Raw genomic sequence first — 18,262 nt, 5'->3', positions numbered from 1 at the left:
GGCTGAGCAGAGGAGGATCAGTGTGGAATACTTTGCAGTGTGTCAGCTTTAATTTGTGACATTTATACTGAGCTCCATTTCAGGATTCTCGGCTGGAGCTGGAGGCCAGCTTCAAATGTAAATACAGTCATCCTGTTTATTCTGCTTCATCCCGTCGTCCACCTCCACCGTGTCCCAGGCCGCTCCCCTCACCCATACCTCATGTTGTATTACGCAGTTTACAAGAAGAACATGCTTTTCAAACGCAGCGGTAAATTCCGACAGTTTAAGTCTGAGGGAAACAGAGAGGCATTAACGTTTGTCTGTGCGTCTCGTCTGGTTAATTAACTCTGTGTCCGAGGACTAAAGGTCTCTGAGCGAGTTCAGTCAGTGGTTCAGAAGAATAACAACAACAGTAGAACTGGTAAACACCGGTGTGACGGTGTAGAAGCTGCAGAGAGAGATCTTTTTAAATCCAGACCAAAATAAAACATCGGTTTAACAAACTCTGTTTGTTTTTGCAGCCTGGTGATAAATATTCACTTTTTTAAGTATCCAAGAGGGGGCGTCCAATTAGTTTGGGAATGCTTTTCCCCGCAAGGAATAATTAATGCAAAACAAAGTCTTTACCCTGTTGTGTTCACAGTGTTAATTTTTGGTTAAATGTGGTATAATAGTTGGCTCTCTTACTCAGCGATGGTAATTTTTCTTGAAATCAAGGGCAGCTTTTTTTTTTTTTTTTTTGCTGTTTTAATCAACAGTAATGGTCCTTTAAATCTGGCTGTTTTAGAAAATTCTAATTAATCACAGTGATTACTTTCCAACGTGTGTTTTCACTGCACTTAAACCAGCTCTTATTCATTCATTGTCGTGTTAATTCTGTCTATGGTTGAAAGTGCAAATGAAAAAAAAATAACAACAAAAAAAGATTTTGTTTGTTTTATGGAGGAATACCAATGAGTACATGCAAATACAATACAGAAATATTACCAGTGTCAATGAAACCAGTGATCTTCCAGCTGTAAGGCTAGAACATTAACCAGCTGTCCACCATGTGGTCCAAATCATCCATTTATATTCACCACTGTGTTTTTAACCGACAAACAGACGAACTAATACTGAATTAAATGGTTTTCTCGGGGGAACCAGACTGTCATTCAGTGAAACTGTGCTGTGGTGTGAGGTTCATCAACATAAGACCAGTGAGCCATGAGGCATGGAAATAATCATGAAACTCACTACAACTAATTAGCACAGTGCTAAACGTCTGGATTAGCATTTTCCTCTTTTCTAAACACACGTCACTAAATGCACTTTTAGTTAAAAAAAAAAAACTGAAAGTGAAAAAGTCATGTCTAATAATACCACTGCAGTGGTACAAAAAAAGCTCACACTGGGCGGGGTAAAAAAATCGATTTGGGCAAGTTACCAACCCCCAGTTTGTTAGTGCATCTGCCTAAACCCTTTCCTATTCTGCCAAAGAAACAGTTGCTTAGTTGAGCAGAAAATTGTCCAATCTGTCAACGGGCCTCGCAGCCTTCAGGCTGTTAAACCATAAGAAATGTGTCCCACGATGAAAAGAGTTTCTTTTACAAGGGAAACACAAACGAGGTGATTATATTATAAAGTATTTTATATTATATTTCTACTGGTGTAAAATTGAATATAAAGGAGATATGACTGGAGAAAGTCTGGAATGATCCATTAGTTCATTCATAAGTCACTGTTGGTCGAAGAAGGTATTAAAGGTTACTATCTCATCAAGAAACTAAAACATTTTATAATTATATCGTTGTGTTCAAAATGAACAATTTTGAAATCAACAAGCTTTAAAAAATATTGAAACTTTGCAGCAGATTCTGATTGAACTCCAGTTGATTGTATTTATTTTCTGGAAACTGAAAGAACATTTCCTAGGAACTGGATAACAGACCTCAGGAGAGGCAGTTGGTGACCTGGTTTCTACAAGGACCAGATTTATTGGCCTACTAGGAAGATATGTGAAGAAAGATTTTTTTGTTTCAATTTGTCTTTTTAAAAAAAAAAAAAAAAACCTCTTACAGCCAGAGTTGATATTTCCTACAGATCCTCAGTGCAGTTGATTTTGTGTCAACTGGAGGCGACCACATGTTCTCCTACCTGCCTGGTCGATTAGACGAAGGACATTCAGCCACTGAACATGTTATGAATCTTAAACAGTGTTCGTTTGCCTGAAATATAAAAGTGGATCCAGTCAGATAAAGACCTCGGTTCTAAAACGAGCCTTTTTTTTTTTCGTTAACAAACCCTGGTTCACGACTAAAGACCAGACCTGCTCTAAATAGTGAGTGAAAGAATACCTGCTACAAATGTTGCATAAGACAGTACTAATCACTCCACTGTGGTACAAAACCTTGCTCTCTGAGACGCCCCCCCCCCCCCCCCCCCCGCCCCCCCCCCCCCCCATGCCTTTAGGTGACTCAGCTTCGAGCCTTGTGTGTGTTTACATGCTCTGCTGAAAGGACTTGAATTTGTGTGGAGCTGAATGAATAACAGCCATTTGGCTGTGGTTGGAGTGGCCGTCCTCCCCCACTCCTCTCTGTAGGAGGAAAATGGATGAGAGTCAGTCCTCCACCGAACAAGTGTTTACAGAACACGTTCTTTTATTACTTCCAGACGTGTTGCATCACTACAAAACCCCGACCTGGATATTCACCGTAGGTGCAGCGGGTTCACATTTAAAACATTTTTAGGCCTTTTTTCAGTATGTGTTTATTCTGTGCCGTGTCCTTACAGCTTTCCACCACCTAATTAGCGCCTTTCAAGGCCGGTGTTAGCTTTAAGCACAACAAACCCTGGTTACTAATGAGACGTCAGGATCAAAGATCGCCAACACAACGATCCTTTTAATTTATTCCGAAATGTCTTTGTTTCTTTTCAGCCACAAAGACCTGCAATCCGAGGCAGTTTGTGTGCAAAGACGGTACGTGCATCTCCAACGGGTGGCGCTGTGACAGAGAGAAGGACTGTCCCGATGGTTCTGACGAGGAACCCGATGTTTGTAAGTCGAACTGATTCAGATCTAGAGCCTGAATTATATCTTTGGAATGGTTTGATGGAGATTCAAGGCAGACAGATATAAAACACAAAATGAAAGTGTCTGGACTGAATGACATTTTTTTGTGATTATAGAACAGAAGCTGAAAGTTTTAGTAAAAAAAAAAAAAAACCCAAAAGAACAAGGTATTAAAGGATCGGATTGAATCATTCTCTTTTTATATTATTCATCATTATTATTTTCTATTTGTTCATGGGGGAGCGTGCAGTTAGACATAAAGCCCATCTGATGTTCTACAGAGTTTATTGCTAACTGCTAATTGCAAACCTCCAGTCTCTCACTGGGCTTCTCAGAAATAAAACAATGTCAGTACAAACAACAGCAACATAGGTTAAAATTGTATTGAAAATGTGAATACAGCTTCTCAGAAATAAAACAATGTCAGTATAAACAACAGCAACATACAGTAAGTTAAAAACTTATTGAAAATGTGAATACAAAAAAAAGTGAATTATTGGACTGAAGTCTTCCTTTTAGAAGTTTAGTTTTCATCCCGGGTGTTGATTTTTTTTTAGCTAGTTAGCATGCAGTGTTGATTTTGTACGTGTGTCATGTGTTTTTGTGGCTTTACCCAGTATTCCTGTGGTGTTAGAGCAGACAAACTTGCAGTGTGTCAGTATATGGTTCTTCTTACTCATCCAGGTCCCAGAACAGGAAGAGAACTGTGGCTACGTAGCAGTTACGCTAGCAGTTTATGTAGCCTTCAGTTTGGTCGTAACACAGGCTTTATTCACAATCGCAGCGTAAGAGTTGAATTTGAAATCCAGGCAGGATTAGAGTATGAACCTAGTAGATACTTCAGATACTGTAACCTAGACAGTAGTTCTGTGTGTCTACATTCCAGAATACTGCAGTAAACCATGAACTTTTATTTTGACGTTCAAGGTTTGGATTGGATTTAGGATTAGAATAAGGGTCAGATTAGAGTTGGGTTTAAAATTAGACATGTGTTTGTAATAGTTGATTTAGGACAAGGGGCTATGTGTGTGTGTGTGTGTGTGAAAGAGAGAGAGAGAGAGAGCAACAGTCTAGACACCTCGACTGTACGTATGAGAGTCGGTCTGGAAGTCATTAGGGACTCGCCCTGAGCTATGGAGAAACCTGCTGTTTTTCACAACCTGCTCTTCTCTGCCTGGACAGCCGTCCTCCATCTTTGTATCCTGAGTGGAAACCCAGTGCCCCCAACTCTAACTCCACTGTGCCACCGAAGGTTCTTAATGAAATTTGCTGTGGTTGAAATAATGGCCAGAGGAATTCAGTGAGTTAATGACAGACAGCCGTCCTACAGCAGACATGGACACGTCATCACAGACGTACCACTTCACAGACCAGTACAAGAACGAGTACTTTAATGTGTGTACTGGCCAATACTGAGTACTGTCACTGTAGGTTGGGTTTTCAATCAAATTAAAATGAAGTGATAGTAGTTGGTAGTGTTGTCTACAGCAGTGGTCCCCAACCCCCGGGCCGCGGGCCGGCACCGGTCCGTGGGTCAGTTAACTTATATTACTGTTGTTTTATTCATCACAATCTGTTTCTGAAGGATGTTTTATTTTGAAAAAATTACCGGATTCTCTCCGCCTCATTTGTCTACGGCTCACACTTGATACATGTCAACGTGCTCGCCTCGAGCACAACAAAATACTTCAAACTGACACTGTTGTCACATGAGACAACACAGCAAAAAAAAAAGGATACAATTAAGAAAAAAGTAATACTTTGGTTCTTAGGTAACGTAGTCAGATAAGATACATCAGTGTATCCAGTGTGAAGAAACAGTTCTGTTACTGTAAGTTACTGTAAAAGACCAAATCCTACAGTAAGTCTTTGTCTCCGATGTTTAAATTCCTCCAAACATGTTGACCTACTTCCATAAACTACAGCAGGAACCTGCAGCAGGAAAACTATATCGATACATCCTCCTCCACAGTTCACCTGCTCTTCACCGCCACCTAGTTTACAAACTTTTACCATTAATAAATCCAGAACTAGTTTTTAAACATCAGGAGCAGCTGGTCTCTCTTCAGTGGCCGCCATTTTGGATCATGACGTATTCAAGCTCTCCTGCAGAAGACAAGCTAAGGAGCAGTTGTGTTTTGATGACAACTGAAGGCCGACATACATTATGTTCTTCTACGGTACGTGCTGAGACAGTGAGGACTAAACGGAAATAATATAATTTACAAATTACCTTTAACCTTTACACAACAGTGAGGAGGAGAGATTTTATTCCTCCTTGTGCATCTGTTCTCATTAACAAAATGTTCAAACTAAAATCCTTCTCCATCGAGGTATCGAACGCTGGTACATTTGCAGTACTTCTGTGATATTACTGCAGATACTGCCAGTTTCTGCTGGGGGAGAGGTCGGTGTATAAACCCATGTGGACGGGGACTCAGAGTGGCCTTTATTGCGGTGTTGACTGTTGCCAGTGAAGTCAGCCACTGTCCAGTGCAGCTGCTTTGCCCTGCTGTGTAACCCCCACAATGCTTTGCTTTGTGCCCTGACGTGCTGGGTCAGTCTGGCATAGGGCGACGCTGAAAACGTCAAACAAAAACAAAACGGTTGTCTGGGCATATGACCTTAATGAAAGGCTTTGATCCTCATTTCTACCCAGGGAACTTTTCAAATCCATGTTACGGACATGAATAAGTGCCGTTTAGTCGTCGCTCCGTGAATAAAGCCTTGTGCAAAGATGTTTTCTCTGGGCTGCAGACTCTTCCAGGGATCCCAGCTAAGCCCAGGAAGTGAATAATGCCACGATGATGCTCTCTGCCCTGTAATAACTGCAGTTCTGCAGACACTTCCCACCTAGACTGCAATTAGCTTTTAGGAGATTAAGCTCCTCTGTCACAGCCAACCTCACAGAGGAACTCATTCTCTTTCAGGGTGTAGAGAGCTTATCACCGTCGTCCGCCAATAAAACAAAGAAGAAAAAAAATTAAATGAAACGTGATGTTCACTGCCTCCGTGTAACAAAAAATAGAAACATCAGCTGATCCAAACCCGGCAGTTTTATTGTTCAGGAGGACGTGATCTGCTTGATCCTGATCCTGCCCCCGTCTCCCAGAGACTGCCTCCACCCAGAGCAGACACGGAAAACAACATTTATTTAACATGAAAGAGTTTGGAGTCAGCCTCGCTCCAAACTGGCTGCAGGCGTGAAGTTACAGTAAAAGTTCAGCCGCAGTTTTTGTCCGTTCTCACACTCCGACATCGACTGATGTTCTTTCTCTGTCAGTGTCAGTGTCTCTGGTTAGTGCAGTGTGAGGTCAATACAACTGCTTCTAAATCCATTGGTTAAAACTAGTGCGAGACACATATCAAACCAGCTTCTCTTCATTGGTTAAAACTAGTGCGAGACACAAACCAGCATCAAACCAGCTTCTCTTTTTTGTCCAAACTTAAACAGACATTTAAAATCATGCAACTTTATTGTATGTAAAGATTTTGTGAATCATTTGATGCATAGCCTCAAATGTCCTATTTATAATTTTGAGTAGCACCTAAATGTTTTTCTCGACTTGGGTTTGAAATATTCTGCGTCGACGCCAGAAAAGACCTAAAACTGTTAACGAAAACAAGTGTCCACAGACGCAGGCCCATAAATACTGTACATAGACAAAAACGTATATAAATACATGCTCTATTTAGGACTGTGGTGAGACAGATGGCACCCAGAGGCCACCAGCCGACCAGTTCTGCTTTTGGATGAGAAGTTGAGGTCGGGCCTAAGGAGCGGACAGCGTCGGCCTCTGGGCCGCGACAGGACAGCACAGTCTGGCCTGTATTCAGCCGAGGAAAGTGTGTCAGGAGTTTTAAAATGTAAAAAAAGATATTATGTAATCTCAGCAGTGCTCTCCACAGAGGGGGAAGGTGGGGGTGAGGGTGAAGGGGTGAAGCGAGCAGGAGGCACCCTTAGGGGGAGATCGGGAGAAGCAGCCTGACTAAGAGGGGCTGAGTGAAGCAGATACGTGGTGTGATGATATGATTATCAATCAGGCTCCACAGGCAGAGAAATGTTTAAAAAAATGAATCTCTCCGTTCCTCTGTGGCTGTCCAACGACCTGGTGTCTGATCAGAAACTATAATACATGCTGTATTGATTGGGTGAATGTAGAATTGGAAATCCATTCACCCATTTTCTACTGCTGAATCCTTTAAAGGGTCATGGGGTGGAGGCTGGTTCCAATCCCATCCGTCAGCTGTCCAGGTACACAGTGGACTGTTCGTCGATCCACTGTAACAAGTTACAACCGAACAACCGTTCACAATCACAGTCATCTCCAACATAGTCAACATTAACCCACATCTGTTTGTCCAACACGCAAACGCCATGAAGAAAAACTGGGGATCGAACCAGCGATCTTCTTGTCACAAAGGCAATCATGCTGACCACATCTGCCACCTTGTGGCCTGAATTGGAAATCAACTTTGTCTTTTGTGATGGTTGTTTGAATTGACATACATTCAACCAAGTATTATGCCTTTCTCCCCTGTAGGGGGTGCTGTGATTCTAATGTTACAGTTAAGTGCAGGTTAGAATTTCCGCAGTCAGAATTAACCCATCTGTGAGCGTCACAGTCTAATGGAGCCGTACTCCTCCATCAACACTGACAAACCTTCACCAGTTTTGATTTGAAAATTCTTTTCATTTCTTTCGAGATTCTCCCTGTCACACAATAATGTTTTGTTTACAGATTTATTACCTTCCATACCTTCCTGCTTTCAAAGCTGGTTTAAACTGAGACGATTGTTTATTTTTGAACACCATTCATGAAGTAGTACTTTCTTCTATTCAGGTGTTTGGCTCCGTTCACAGCGTATACCCCCCCCCCCCCCCCCCACTCCTCCTTCTCCGTTGGGCCTTCCTGCCATTTCTACGTGTTGATGAGTTATTTGTTCCATTTAAATTTCTCTACACAACAGCTCAGAGTTACTGTCTGTGAAAGGCTGGCCCGCTTCACTGGTGCTGATTGAAGTTGGTCTTTGCGTTTCGGGTCTGAACGCTGAGCCAAAACAAATGAAGAGATATTTAATCAACGAGGGACTGCTGCAGTTCCCTCTCTCTCCTGTGCGAAAATCTACACGGTACTAACAGTTCTAATCTAAGCCTGGGTCCTCGGTGGGGAAATAATTAGATAACCAATCAAATTTAGAGTCTGTTCATTCCAACGCACACGGCTTACAGTAGATCAGAACTTTTTTTTTCTACGTTTCCGCTGATAAAATGGGAAGTTTGTCAAAGATTCAGCGAATGTTCCTGCTGTTCTTGGTATCGGTTCCAGTGTGTTCCAAAGGAAGCAGGTGTGAGAGGGATGCACGTTTCTTCACTGGTTGCTCCTTGTGTTTCTGTTTGTTTTTCCTCCTCGATAACCACCGCAGATTATTTACTGATTTGTGATTCTTGCAGTTGACTCCACTGATGGAACTGTTTGTCCGGTGCTTTCTCTCTCTCTTCCCCCGAGGAGCATCGGTACTGCTGCTGTGTTTGGAGAAGGCTCTGTTTGTTGTGTTTTCATGTGCTGGATTCAGCCTTCCTGCTTTGATTGTCATCCTGCCAGCCATCCCAGTCCTCCACCCCCCCACACACACATGCCAGCCATCCCAGTCCTCCACCCCCCACACCCCCCCACACCCCCCAGGAGGGAGAAAAAATGTGATGTTGATATTGAGGTGGTATCGTTGTCAGTTCAGAGCCAAAAGACTCAAAGAAAAGTCCAACCATAAAGTGCAGAGTTCACAAAGTCTCACTGAAGCTCAGAGGTTGAGAAAAAAGTTGAACTGGAACAATAAAGTGCAGAGTTCACAAAGTCTCACCGAAGCTCAGAGGTTGAGAAAAAGTGTTGAAGTTGAACTGGAACGGACGACAGACGTCACTGATATCTCTCAGCTTCTGGGGTTTTTTTTTTGTGTCAAACACATAAAGGAAATGACCTAACCATCCATATTCAAACAGGAAGTCCTACAATTATAGTCGATGAGAAGTTGATCTGCTGGTTTCAGAATCCTCAGTTGGAGTGACAGAAACATTAGCATTTGTGTTTGACACATATGTGTCCTGTCTTCCAACTGCAGGAGATCGTGAAAAATGTTGGATTATTCGTTAACGTCTTTGAGGCTTTAGCTAATGATGATAACGATTCTCAGTTTGTGTCTGGGATCATTTCTATTTCAGAGTTTCAGTGGAGTAGAAACGAAACTGGTCTCTGCAGAGTGACCTCTGGCCTCCTCACGTAAACACCCTGAATCACTGTAGGAACAACCTGTTCCTGTTGACGTGTTTGTTGTTGGTCGAGTGGACATTGTGTTCACTGGTATGAACTAATGAATGGAAATTCCCCACAGCCAAACAAGCTCTTGGATTGGTACGGCCTGATCTGAAACCAGATTCTGGACTCCCTCCGTCAGCCTGGCCTCTCTCTCTCCCACAGCAGGGGAAACAGAATTGAAGAGACAGTTTCCATTATGAATAACACTGCAAAAATGTTGCATGCAAAATGAAAAAGGTCAGGATTAACAAAAGTTTCCAAACAGATTTAAGAAGTACTAGAAACATGCCTTCCAATGGAGAGAGAGAAAAAAAAAAACACAACAAAGTAAAGTAGCGGCCCGGGGACCCTCACGCAGCTCCAGCTCTGGGTCCATGTGGTCATGCCACAGGTCAGTTCAGTGTTCCCATGTGACACTGCTTACACCACCGCGGCTCAGCTCCTCCATTGGGAGCCACAGCCGATTTGTGTGATTCTATTCTAACAATCTAACAAAGCTCCTCCACCTCCGCTCTGCTCTAATGCTGCGACTGTGTGGCCGACTGCATGTGATCTTCGTTTGTATGAACCCGGCTAAAGAATTCAAGTCGTGCAAAGTGTCGGGAATCCTGCACACAGCTTTGATTGTCACGTGCGTGTGAGTAAAGGCTGTGTTTGACTTGAACGGTGACTTGAACTGTAGAAAAGTCGCAGATATGACTGGACCCAACCTGGTCCACTGGTGCTGATCGTGAAGCTCCGGTCCAAGAGTCAATACTTCAGTACTGTGTGCCTTATCTGCCAACGTCATCCTCTGATACTCAAACTATGGTATGTGAAACACCAGTGGTACTAGGGCTCCATCTTGTGGAATGTGAGATAATTAATGGTATTAATGAAGTGTCAGTTTGTAGCACTTTTAACCTTTTACTGCGTGGCTTTAGCTGAAGGACAGGACTGAGAGTCTTAGAACCAAATCAACTCTCTCCTCCAAACATCGATCCTGGCTGAACAGGCTGTGGTTTTACTGTCGCTCTGACTGATGGAACTTGGAGAAACAAAGATTTTCAGAGGTTTTTACGCAGTGTAAAAATCTCAAGAATCATAGCTTTAATACGTTTCTCCAAAACCAAAAATTATTATTATTTTGGTTGATTGCTAATTGTGACCATATCATCTCAGATATTTTATTCATTTTTATGGAGCGATTACTTCCAGGATTTTCTGAGGCTCAACTAAGCTAAGCTAATCCAGCTAATACCTCACTAGCTCACTTCTTCTTCTTTGTTTTTCTACAACAGACCTTCATCTTTGGCGTTAGCTCCCACCCATACGGTCTGTTTACCAACGTTAAATATTTTTACCAAAAGGTCACTCATGGAAAAGAGCTGAGGTGGCTATGAAAAATGGAAAAATCCTGACACAAAACGTCTTAAAAACGATTAGAAAATGATAACGTTAAAAAAAAAAGACACAAAAGATTGCGGAAAAACACAGAAGGAAGTCGGTCTGGTTGAGTCAGACGTGGCGTTGGAACAATTCAAATTAGTCCTGATGACTGTTGACATTTCTGGGACGTGCGCAGCAGGAAAATTAAACTCATTAGAAACAGACGCTAGTTTACTAAAGTCAAAGAATCATTAGCTCACGTTCTAGCCTGAGACTGTAGGGGGGCGGGGGAGGGTCTTCACCTTTTGTTCCAGGTTTACTGTATGTCATAGAGCTATAGAATAGCACCACAGAGAAATAGAGCAAATAGAATTTCCCCAAAAACCCCAGTCTGCCTTCACAGTAAAGAAAGGTTGAACAACAGAAGCAGTTGAATTCAGATTGAAGATTTTTCCACAGAGCTGCTGCGGCCAACAACACGCACAGAAGTACAGTCCTGTGGGGCTCTGACGATTTCCTGTGGTTGAGGTGTTCCATTTGGTCTCCTGTCTGTCCTGTCTGCCTTTTTTCCCCCTCTAAATCCACCCCCTCCTCCCCCACTTCTCTCCCCCCTCTCCTTCTCTCTGGCTCTCAGCTTTTATTATTCACATATTGAACTCCCTCTTACCCAATTATTGAAAGTGGGCCAACAAATGTTGGAGAAAATAATGGCTGGAGATTAAGAAATAAAAGGGTAGGAGGCAGAGGAAGGAGGGAGCGAATAACGGTTCAACTTTCCACATGGGCAAAAAAGAAAGAAAGAACGAACGATGACCGAGGTTGGTGTTTAATGTCGGGAAGATTCTGGAAACATTGTTTTTCACAGAAAAGTCAGAGTCAGAGTTGAAAAAACAGGAGAGAATTTTTCAACAACAAACCAAAAGTCTGTGTCTCAGCGGGAATTTAAACCCAGTGCCGTGGCCTGGATATTCTTATTATATAATACACACTCCATTTAATGAAACCTCCGAGCTGCACAGCATATTTACTGCTGTTGTGTTTTTGACTGTGGGATTAATATCTGTTTGTTGACTGGTTAGTTATTTGGTGAGATCCAGTTTCAACCACAGTTGTTTGAGTACACACACTGAAAAAAAAGGACTAAAAGAGGAGTAGTTAAAGTCGTTCTCAAAGTCGTACTACGTTAGTAAAAAGTCTTACATTACCCTAATATTCCCTGTACTGAAGTATGACCAGTAAACTATTTTAATGAGAAAGTACAAGTACTGTATAAGGATGAAAGTATTGTTGCCGCAGCCTAATGAAGTTTAGTTGAACACAACATTGAAACAGTCGCAGGACTTGAAGAAAGGAGTGTTTAACAGTAAACATACAGTATTTTCTCCATGTATCACCTAAAGCACACGTGTCAAACTCAGGCCCGGGGGCCACATCTGGTCCACAGAGTAGCTATATTTGGCCCACAACATCATATCAAATGTGAACTAGAGTTGGCCCGACAGTATATATCCCCCATATACTGGCAGGATTTATAGTATTAGCGGCTTATGCGCTATGTTATAGCACATACATTTTTTCTTTTTTGGACTGTGAAAAACAGATTAACATTAAAAAAGAAAGAAAAGAAAGACAAAGAGACAATGAGAAAAACAAATAAAACTGATGTTTCAAATTTAATTTCTCATCTGTTTATAATATGAAGCTTTGTTTGTTCCAGATTCAATGTTTACGCAAAACTACAAATTGTTTCCATATGAAAAAAAAATTGTACATCTCATATCTGGAGAGAAGCGAAAACTTTTTCAATAAATATTAAGTTTGGCCCACTGTGAATTTGAGTTTGACCCCCCCAGAATGGCAGTTTTTCTTCCTTTTTCTTTAACAAATCCGTTAGGCCTTAGGTCTTACAGAGATGAAACTGTCTCTAACTTGCTTAGCCAAACAAACTTTGGTAAGAAAAAAAAAATATCTCGGTTTGGAAACATCCGCAGCCACAAAAACAGAAGTATGAATCATGTGTTGTGTTTCCGCGCCTGTAAATCTGCACAAAGTTGTTTTTTTTTTTTCTGTTATCGCAGCATTACAACACGCACATTAATCACCGCAGGATAAACGTGTCATGTGATTGTACGGATGCCATTGCACAAAGGTGTGAGTCACCGGTGGTTCGGGGTCTTTGTAAGGGCCGCTGTGAGGACTTAGTTAAGGGCATTACCAGAGTTAGGCTGCTGAGGTATTTCAGTCCTTTATGAAAAGCATGTCAAATATTTATTATGTGTGAGAGTTTGTTTATCCATTACTCCACCACCACCTCTGTCCTGTAGGTGGCTGTAAACCCTTTGGTCCATGGGTGCTGCCTTGGGGACCTACTGTATATATATATATATATATATACTGGTGTATAATACAGGCCATTTAGTTGATAAGTCGAGTCTCCATTATGTGGTTTTGCAATTAAATGTTCACACATTTCTAAGCGGGAACTATAACTTACCAAGCTGACATCGTAGTCCGTCGCAGAGAGCTGTAAGTGAGACTGTAAACCACTCTGGAAAATGTTAATTGACATTTTAATGCCAGCGAAAATTAACCTCATTTTTCCAAAGCCTCTTATTTATACGATGTCTTTTCCAGCCCTCGGGTCCAATTCTATTTAAATTCCACTTTTGTATTTTGCAACTGCACCACTATTTACATTCCCTAAGTGCCGTCTGACAAATGTCACGTCCACGTCACACACACACACACACAAGGTCGTTGTCTCTGTTAGAAACTTTGTTGCCACGGGGCAGAATGACACGGGACATTTTTACCAAGATTGATTCTGAATATTCGGAATCGTTTATGGAACTGTGACAAACAGTGGAGTCAAATCACAAACAGCCTGGGGTGAGAATCAATTCTCCAACGCAGCAGCCACACAGTGCTGTAATAAAGAGGCCTTCAACAAATCAGGGCCTCAGACAAAGTTTGTGGAATGGCAGACAAAAAAAAAAAGAAAAAAAAATTTAAAAACATTGTCTTTATTTACACCTTGCTCATTATTTATTCTAACATTATTTTCCGCTGATGTCTTCAGGCTAAATTCAGTTGTTGTTTACACAGCTAATGTTATTTGATTAAAAATTTAACCTCAGTCAGGTTGTTTTTATTTATAGGTTCTTATCAATACGTACAACCATTCGTGTACTGCAGTAGTTTATTGATTAGGACCAGGGGGGTGGACGGGGGTTCATGAGAAACCTGTGCTGCTGTGTGGAGGGCTGTGGGTGGAGGGAGGGGCAGAACTACACCCTAATCAAAATGGATTTCATCCTATTGTAAAAGCACGTCGTAATTATCAGCCTTAATTAAATGATACAAATCAAGAGTCGTTTTTTTTTCTCTCATGTCCATTTCATGTTCTGCCAGTTGGACTAAACACCCACAGTAACAAGTACTGTATGATATTTATCAGCAGGTACAGTTGTACTTCATCTTTGTTTGTTTCTGTTCACTCCAGGTCCACACAGTACCCTGTCAAAGTGCCCTCCTAACGAATACCACTGTGGAGGAACGGAACTCTGCATCCACATGAGCAAACTGTGCAACGGGGTCCCAGACTGTACGGACGGCTGGGATGAAGGACCGCACTGCAGAGGTAACACAGCTGACAGAGTCAGAGTCACGCTGTTAGAACGGGATTATCCTCCTTTTCTATTTCTACTTCCTGTTTGTATGAATGAAACGTCACACGACACACAAACATAAACAGCATTCGCTGATACAGCACACTGACTTCCATCCAGGGTCTCTCTGAACTGCCCTGTGATTGGTCAACGACTACTGATCTGCTGCCCTGTGATTGGTCTAAGATCACTGAGCTGCCCTCTGATTGGTCAAAGATCACTGATCTGACCTGTTTTTGGTCAAAGATTACTAATCCGACCTGTGATTGGGCAAAAATTAATGATCTGCCCTGTGATTGGTCAAAGATCACTGATCTGCCCTGTGATTGGTCAATGACTACTGGTCTGCCTTGTGATTGGTCAAAAATTACTGATCTGACCTGTTTTTGGTCAAAGATTACTAATCCGACCTGTGATTGGGCAAAAATTACTGATCTGCCCTGTGATTGGTCAAAAATGATTGATCTGCCCAGAGTTAAATTTGACTTGTGTGTGAAATACTAACACGACCTACTGTACAGATTTAAATGTTTCTATTTTCCGTAACTTGGGTGAAATACTAACACGACCTACTGTACACATTTAAATGTTTCTATTTTCTGTAACTTGGTTTAGAATAGAAGCAAAGCTTCAGATGAAAGTGAGTGTGTTGCTGCGGTGACAGGTGGCGCTGTCCAAATGTGTTGTTTTTCTCTCTCCTCTCTGCACTGGCAGTCATGAACTGAGCTGTGATGAAAAATGTATTAAAGAAAAAACAGTGAGGCCTCCCTTTGAAAGAAAGATCATTAAATGTTCATGCAGCGCTCACTCTCAGCCTGCCTTACGTCTGAGGTCAGAAGTGTGTGTGCGAGGGAGCGCGTGTCCACGTGTCAGGGATCGTCCATTCTGAATCATTACAGAACTTTTTACACTGCGACATGGGCTGCACCATGAATTATATAAAGGTCTGTGTGTGTGTGTGTGTGTGTGTGTGTGTGTGTGTGAGATGATGGGTTGTTTACATTTCTGCCCATGTCTCTTCTCTAAACACTTGTGAGTTGTTTGGTCGTCCGACTTGTTTTGGAAAATTCCTGGCACGTCTGTAATTTGAACTGTGGTCGTCCCAGCAGGCCTCGGGTGTGTGTGTGTGTGTGTGTGTGTGTACTCACTGTCTGCTTTTATTTTTAATGTCACCTATCTGTTCATTATTTGTCTTTTTATTTTGTTTAGTTAGCATCACTTTAATGTGATTTAGTTAAAGGTTGGTCGGATTTGTCGGATTTGTCGGTTTTATCCGTCGATCTCCCCCGAGACGCCGTGTTGGTGTAAACCATCAGTGTTTCTGGGTTAAGTGAATCATTTTCTCAGTGATGGCTCTCGGCCTACTTTTAAATCGCTGTGTATTTTGACTATGACTCACTGTGTCTTTGATTTGTATCTCAGTGAGATTTGATGAAAAAAACAAACAAAAAACAACAGCGGGTCAGGTGGTTGGTGCATGAATGTCAGATAAAGAAATAGCGACAGTGAAAGTTTTTCTTTTCTTTCTTAAACATGTTTTGTTTTGCATGGTTTTGTTTTTAAGATTGGTAGGTTGGTAACTCTAAATCAGAGGTCACTAATCTGTGGGGCGTGGCTTGAATGTGAGCCCAGACGTGATGAGATTTTGAGGTTTGTTCGATTTTTTAACAGATGTCAAGTGGGCCGGACCAGTACAGTCACAACATAATTAACTATAAATAACAAATCCATGTTTTTCCTCTTTGTTTACACACAAACAAGTACGCGTATATTAGATATTTATTATTATTTATTCATATTTTAAAGATGTAAAAATTTACAAAAAAATATCTTTTTTGTAAAATTTTTTTTTTGTTTTTTTTGTTTTCAAAATTCATCAACTTGCCCGGATTGGACACCCTAGCTGGCTGGTTTTGGCCCGCGGGCCGTATATTTGTCACCCCTGTTCTATACAACGTTAATCAACCAATTGAATCCATGCATTTGAAGAGACTCGCCTGTCATTCAGAGGAGCTCACTGACAGAGTGTGGTCAAAAAAAAAAAAGGAAAAGTGGAGCGGGCTGAACGTAACCTTTGACTAAAATAATAAATAAATCATATTTCTGTCAGTTCATTTTAAAGGGCAGGGTTTTCTGGACCTTTTCACAGATTACACCTGGGTGAACCTTTATTAAATACCCATCACCCAAATCGACCACAGCCAGTGAATGTGACGAAAAGGTGAACTGTCCAGGGCAGGGACCGATACTTCAGTCAAGTACTTCAAACACACTATCACTACAACCTGCTGGCCAGCCACTGTAACACAGACACGGATCTCTTTGTGTGTTTTGGTGCCGTTACCAGGGAAGAGTTCTGGGTTTAAAGAACTCCTCCTCCTGGTCTCTACGTCCATTCTTATTTTTTTTTTTGTCCACTTCCTGTGTCTGTTTCCAGAACTCCTGTCCAACTGCTCGCACATGGCTTGTCAGGAAAGCTGCGCAGTGACACCAGGAGGCGCCGTGTGCTACTGTAAGAGCGGCTATGAGATCGGTCCGGATGGAACAAAGTGTAAAGGTGAGTCCTGTCCACGCCTGACTGACCTCTGTTCTTCAAACACGAACCGAACGCAGCCGCGTGAAGATTTGCACTTCAGGACAACAAAAATTGAGCCGATATTATACAAAACATTTCACTTTTTTACACTGACTTTTTAGCATAAATATTTTCAAGGTTTAAACTCCACATTTTTGAAAGAGAAGACAAAATAAATCACTTTATGTTTGGGTTTTTTTCCAACTATATTCCCATCTGTGTCTCTGAGTACTCAAACTCACAAAAGTAAACTGCCGTGGGATGAAGTTTTATGAGGGGATGTATTTCAGCCGCCAAAAAAAAAAAAAGAAAGGAGAAGAAGAAGAGAGAGACAGCAGTGATGTGGATGATCTGGATCAAGAGCAAAGATAAGGAGAGGATTTAACTGGCAGAATGAGGAACTGCTCCGAGTCGGTGGAGAGTTCTCTTCACTCTGGTTTCTGTATAAAAACCTGGTGAACGACTTCTGTTTTTCCTTCTCATGTCTTTATGTAGTGGGTTTTGTTTTTTTCTTTTTTTAAATCAAACCCACTCTTTTCTTATGAACGTCCAATCAGAACGCGACAGTCCTATAGTTTTTGTAGCCTGCTGTTGGTCTTATCTCTGTTGCCATAGAAACAGAGGTGAAGCCACGTTCTCGTAATAGTTTCATGAAGACAGAAATATGTTCTTTATGGAATATAAACTTCATTTCTGTGGTGGGAAGAGTGGGATAGGTTGCTGTTTATTTATCAAAGATGAATTGAAAAAAATATATATATAAACACATATATACGTATATGAAATATACAATCAAAGCTCCTGTCTCTGTATAAGGAAAGTATCTCACCAACCACCGACCTGATGACCCCTACAGTGACCACACAGAGGTCACCGACCCCGTTGAAGACCTCAGCATTATAGTGTAGTGGTCATCATTTATATACAGTACATATTGAACAGGACATTGATCTTCATCTTCATCTTCATCTTCACCTTGAAGGAAGAATTCAAATGCAACCATAGCAACAGCCGGAGGAATCTGAATGTTTAGGTGTACGATACACTGACCCTGACAAAGAAATGTATTTTTTAACGACATTCTGATTAACTAATCCACGACTATTGTTTCTGTGGAGCAGACTTCAATGAGTGCACCGTGTACGGCACCTGCAGTCAGACCTGTACGAACACCGACGGCTCCTACTCCTGTTCCTGCGTGGAGGGTTACCTGCCTCAGCCTGACAACCGCTCCTGCAAGGCCAAGAACGGTACGTACCAGCAGCACCACCGTACCAGCAGCACCACCGTACCAGCCGCAGCA

The 18,262-nt window shown here is 41.8% G+C and overlaps 1 protein-coding gene across 1 annotated transcript in view; it reads left to right on the top strand.

Annotated features, from left to right (window-relative positions):
- Positions 1-18,262, top strand: part of LOC103386004 (low-density lipoprotein receptor-related protein 1-like) — a 98,270-nt gene that overhangs the window by 15,222 nt on the left and 64,786 nt on the right. The window contains exons 2-6 of the mRNA XM_025059921.1: positions 2,065-2,161; positions 2,900-3,019; positions 14,219-14,356; positions 16,822-16,941; positions 18,081-18,209. Of these exons, the coding sequence (XP_024915689.1) occupies positions 2,065-2,161; positions 2,900-3,019; positions 14,219-14,356; positions 16,822-16,941; positions 18,081-18,209 (604 nt within the window). The remainder of the gene's footprint in view (positions 1-2,064; positions 2,162-2,899; positions 3,020-14,218; positions 14,357-16,821; positions 16,942-18,080; positions 18,210-18,262) is intronic.

This window comes from Cynoglossus semilaevis, chromosome 11 (assembly GCF_000523025.1).
Source record: "Cynoglossus semilaevis isolate Cse_v1.0 chromosome 11, Cse_v1.0, whole genome shotgun sequence".
Lineage (NCBI taxonomy): Eukaryota > Metazoa > Chordata > Actinopteri > Pleuronectiformes > Cynoglossidae > Cynoglossus > Cynoglossus semilaevis.
Note: the sequence above shows the minus strand (reverse complement) of the source record. Positions and strands in the feature narration are given on the sequence as shown.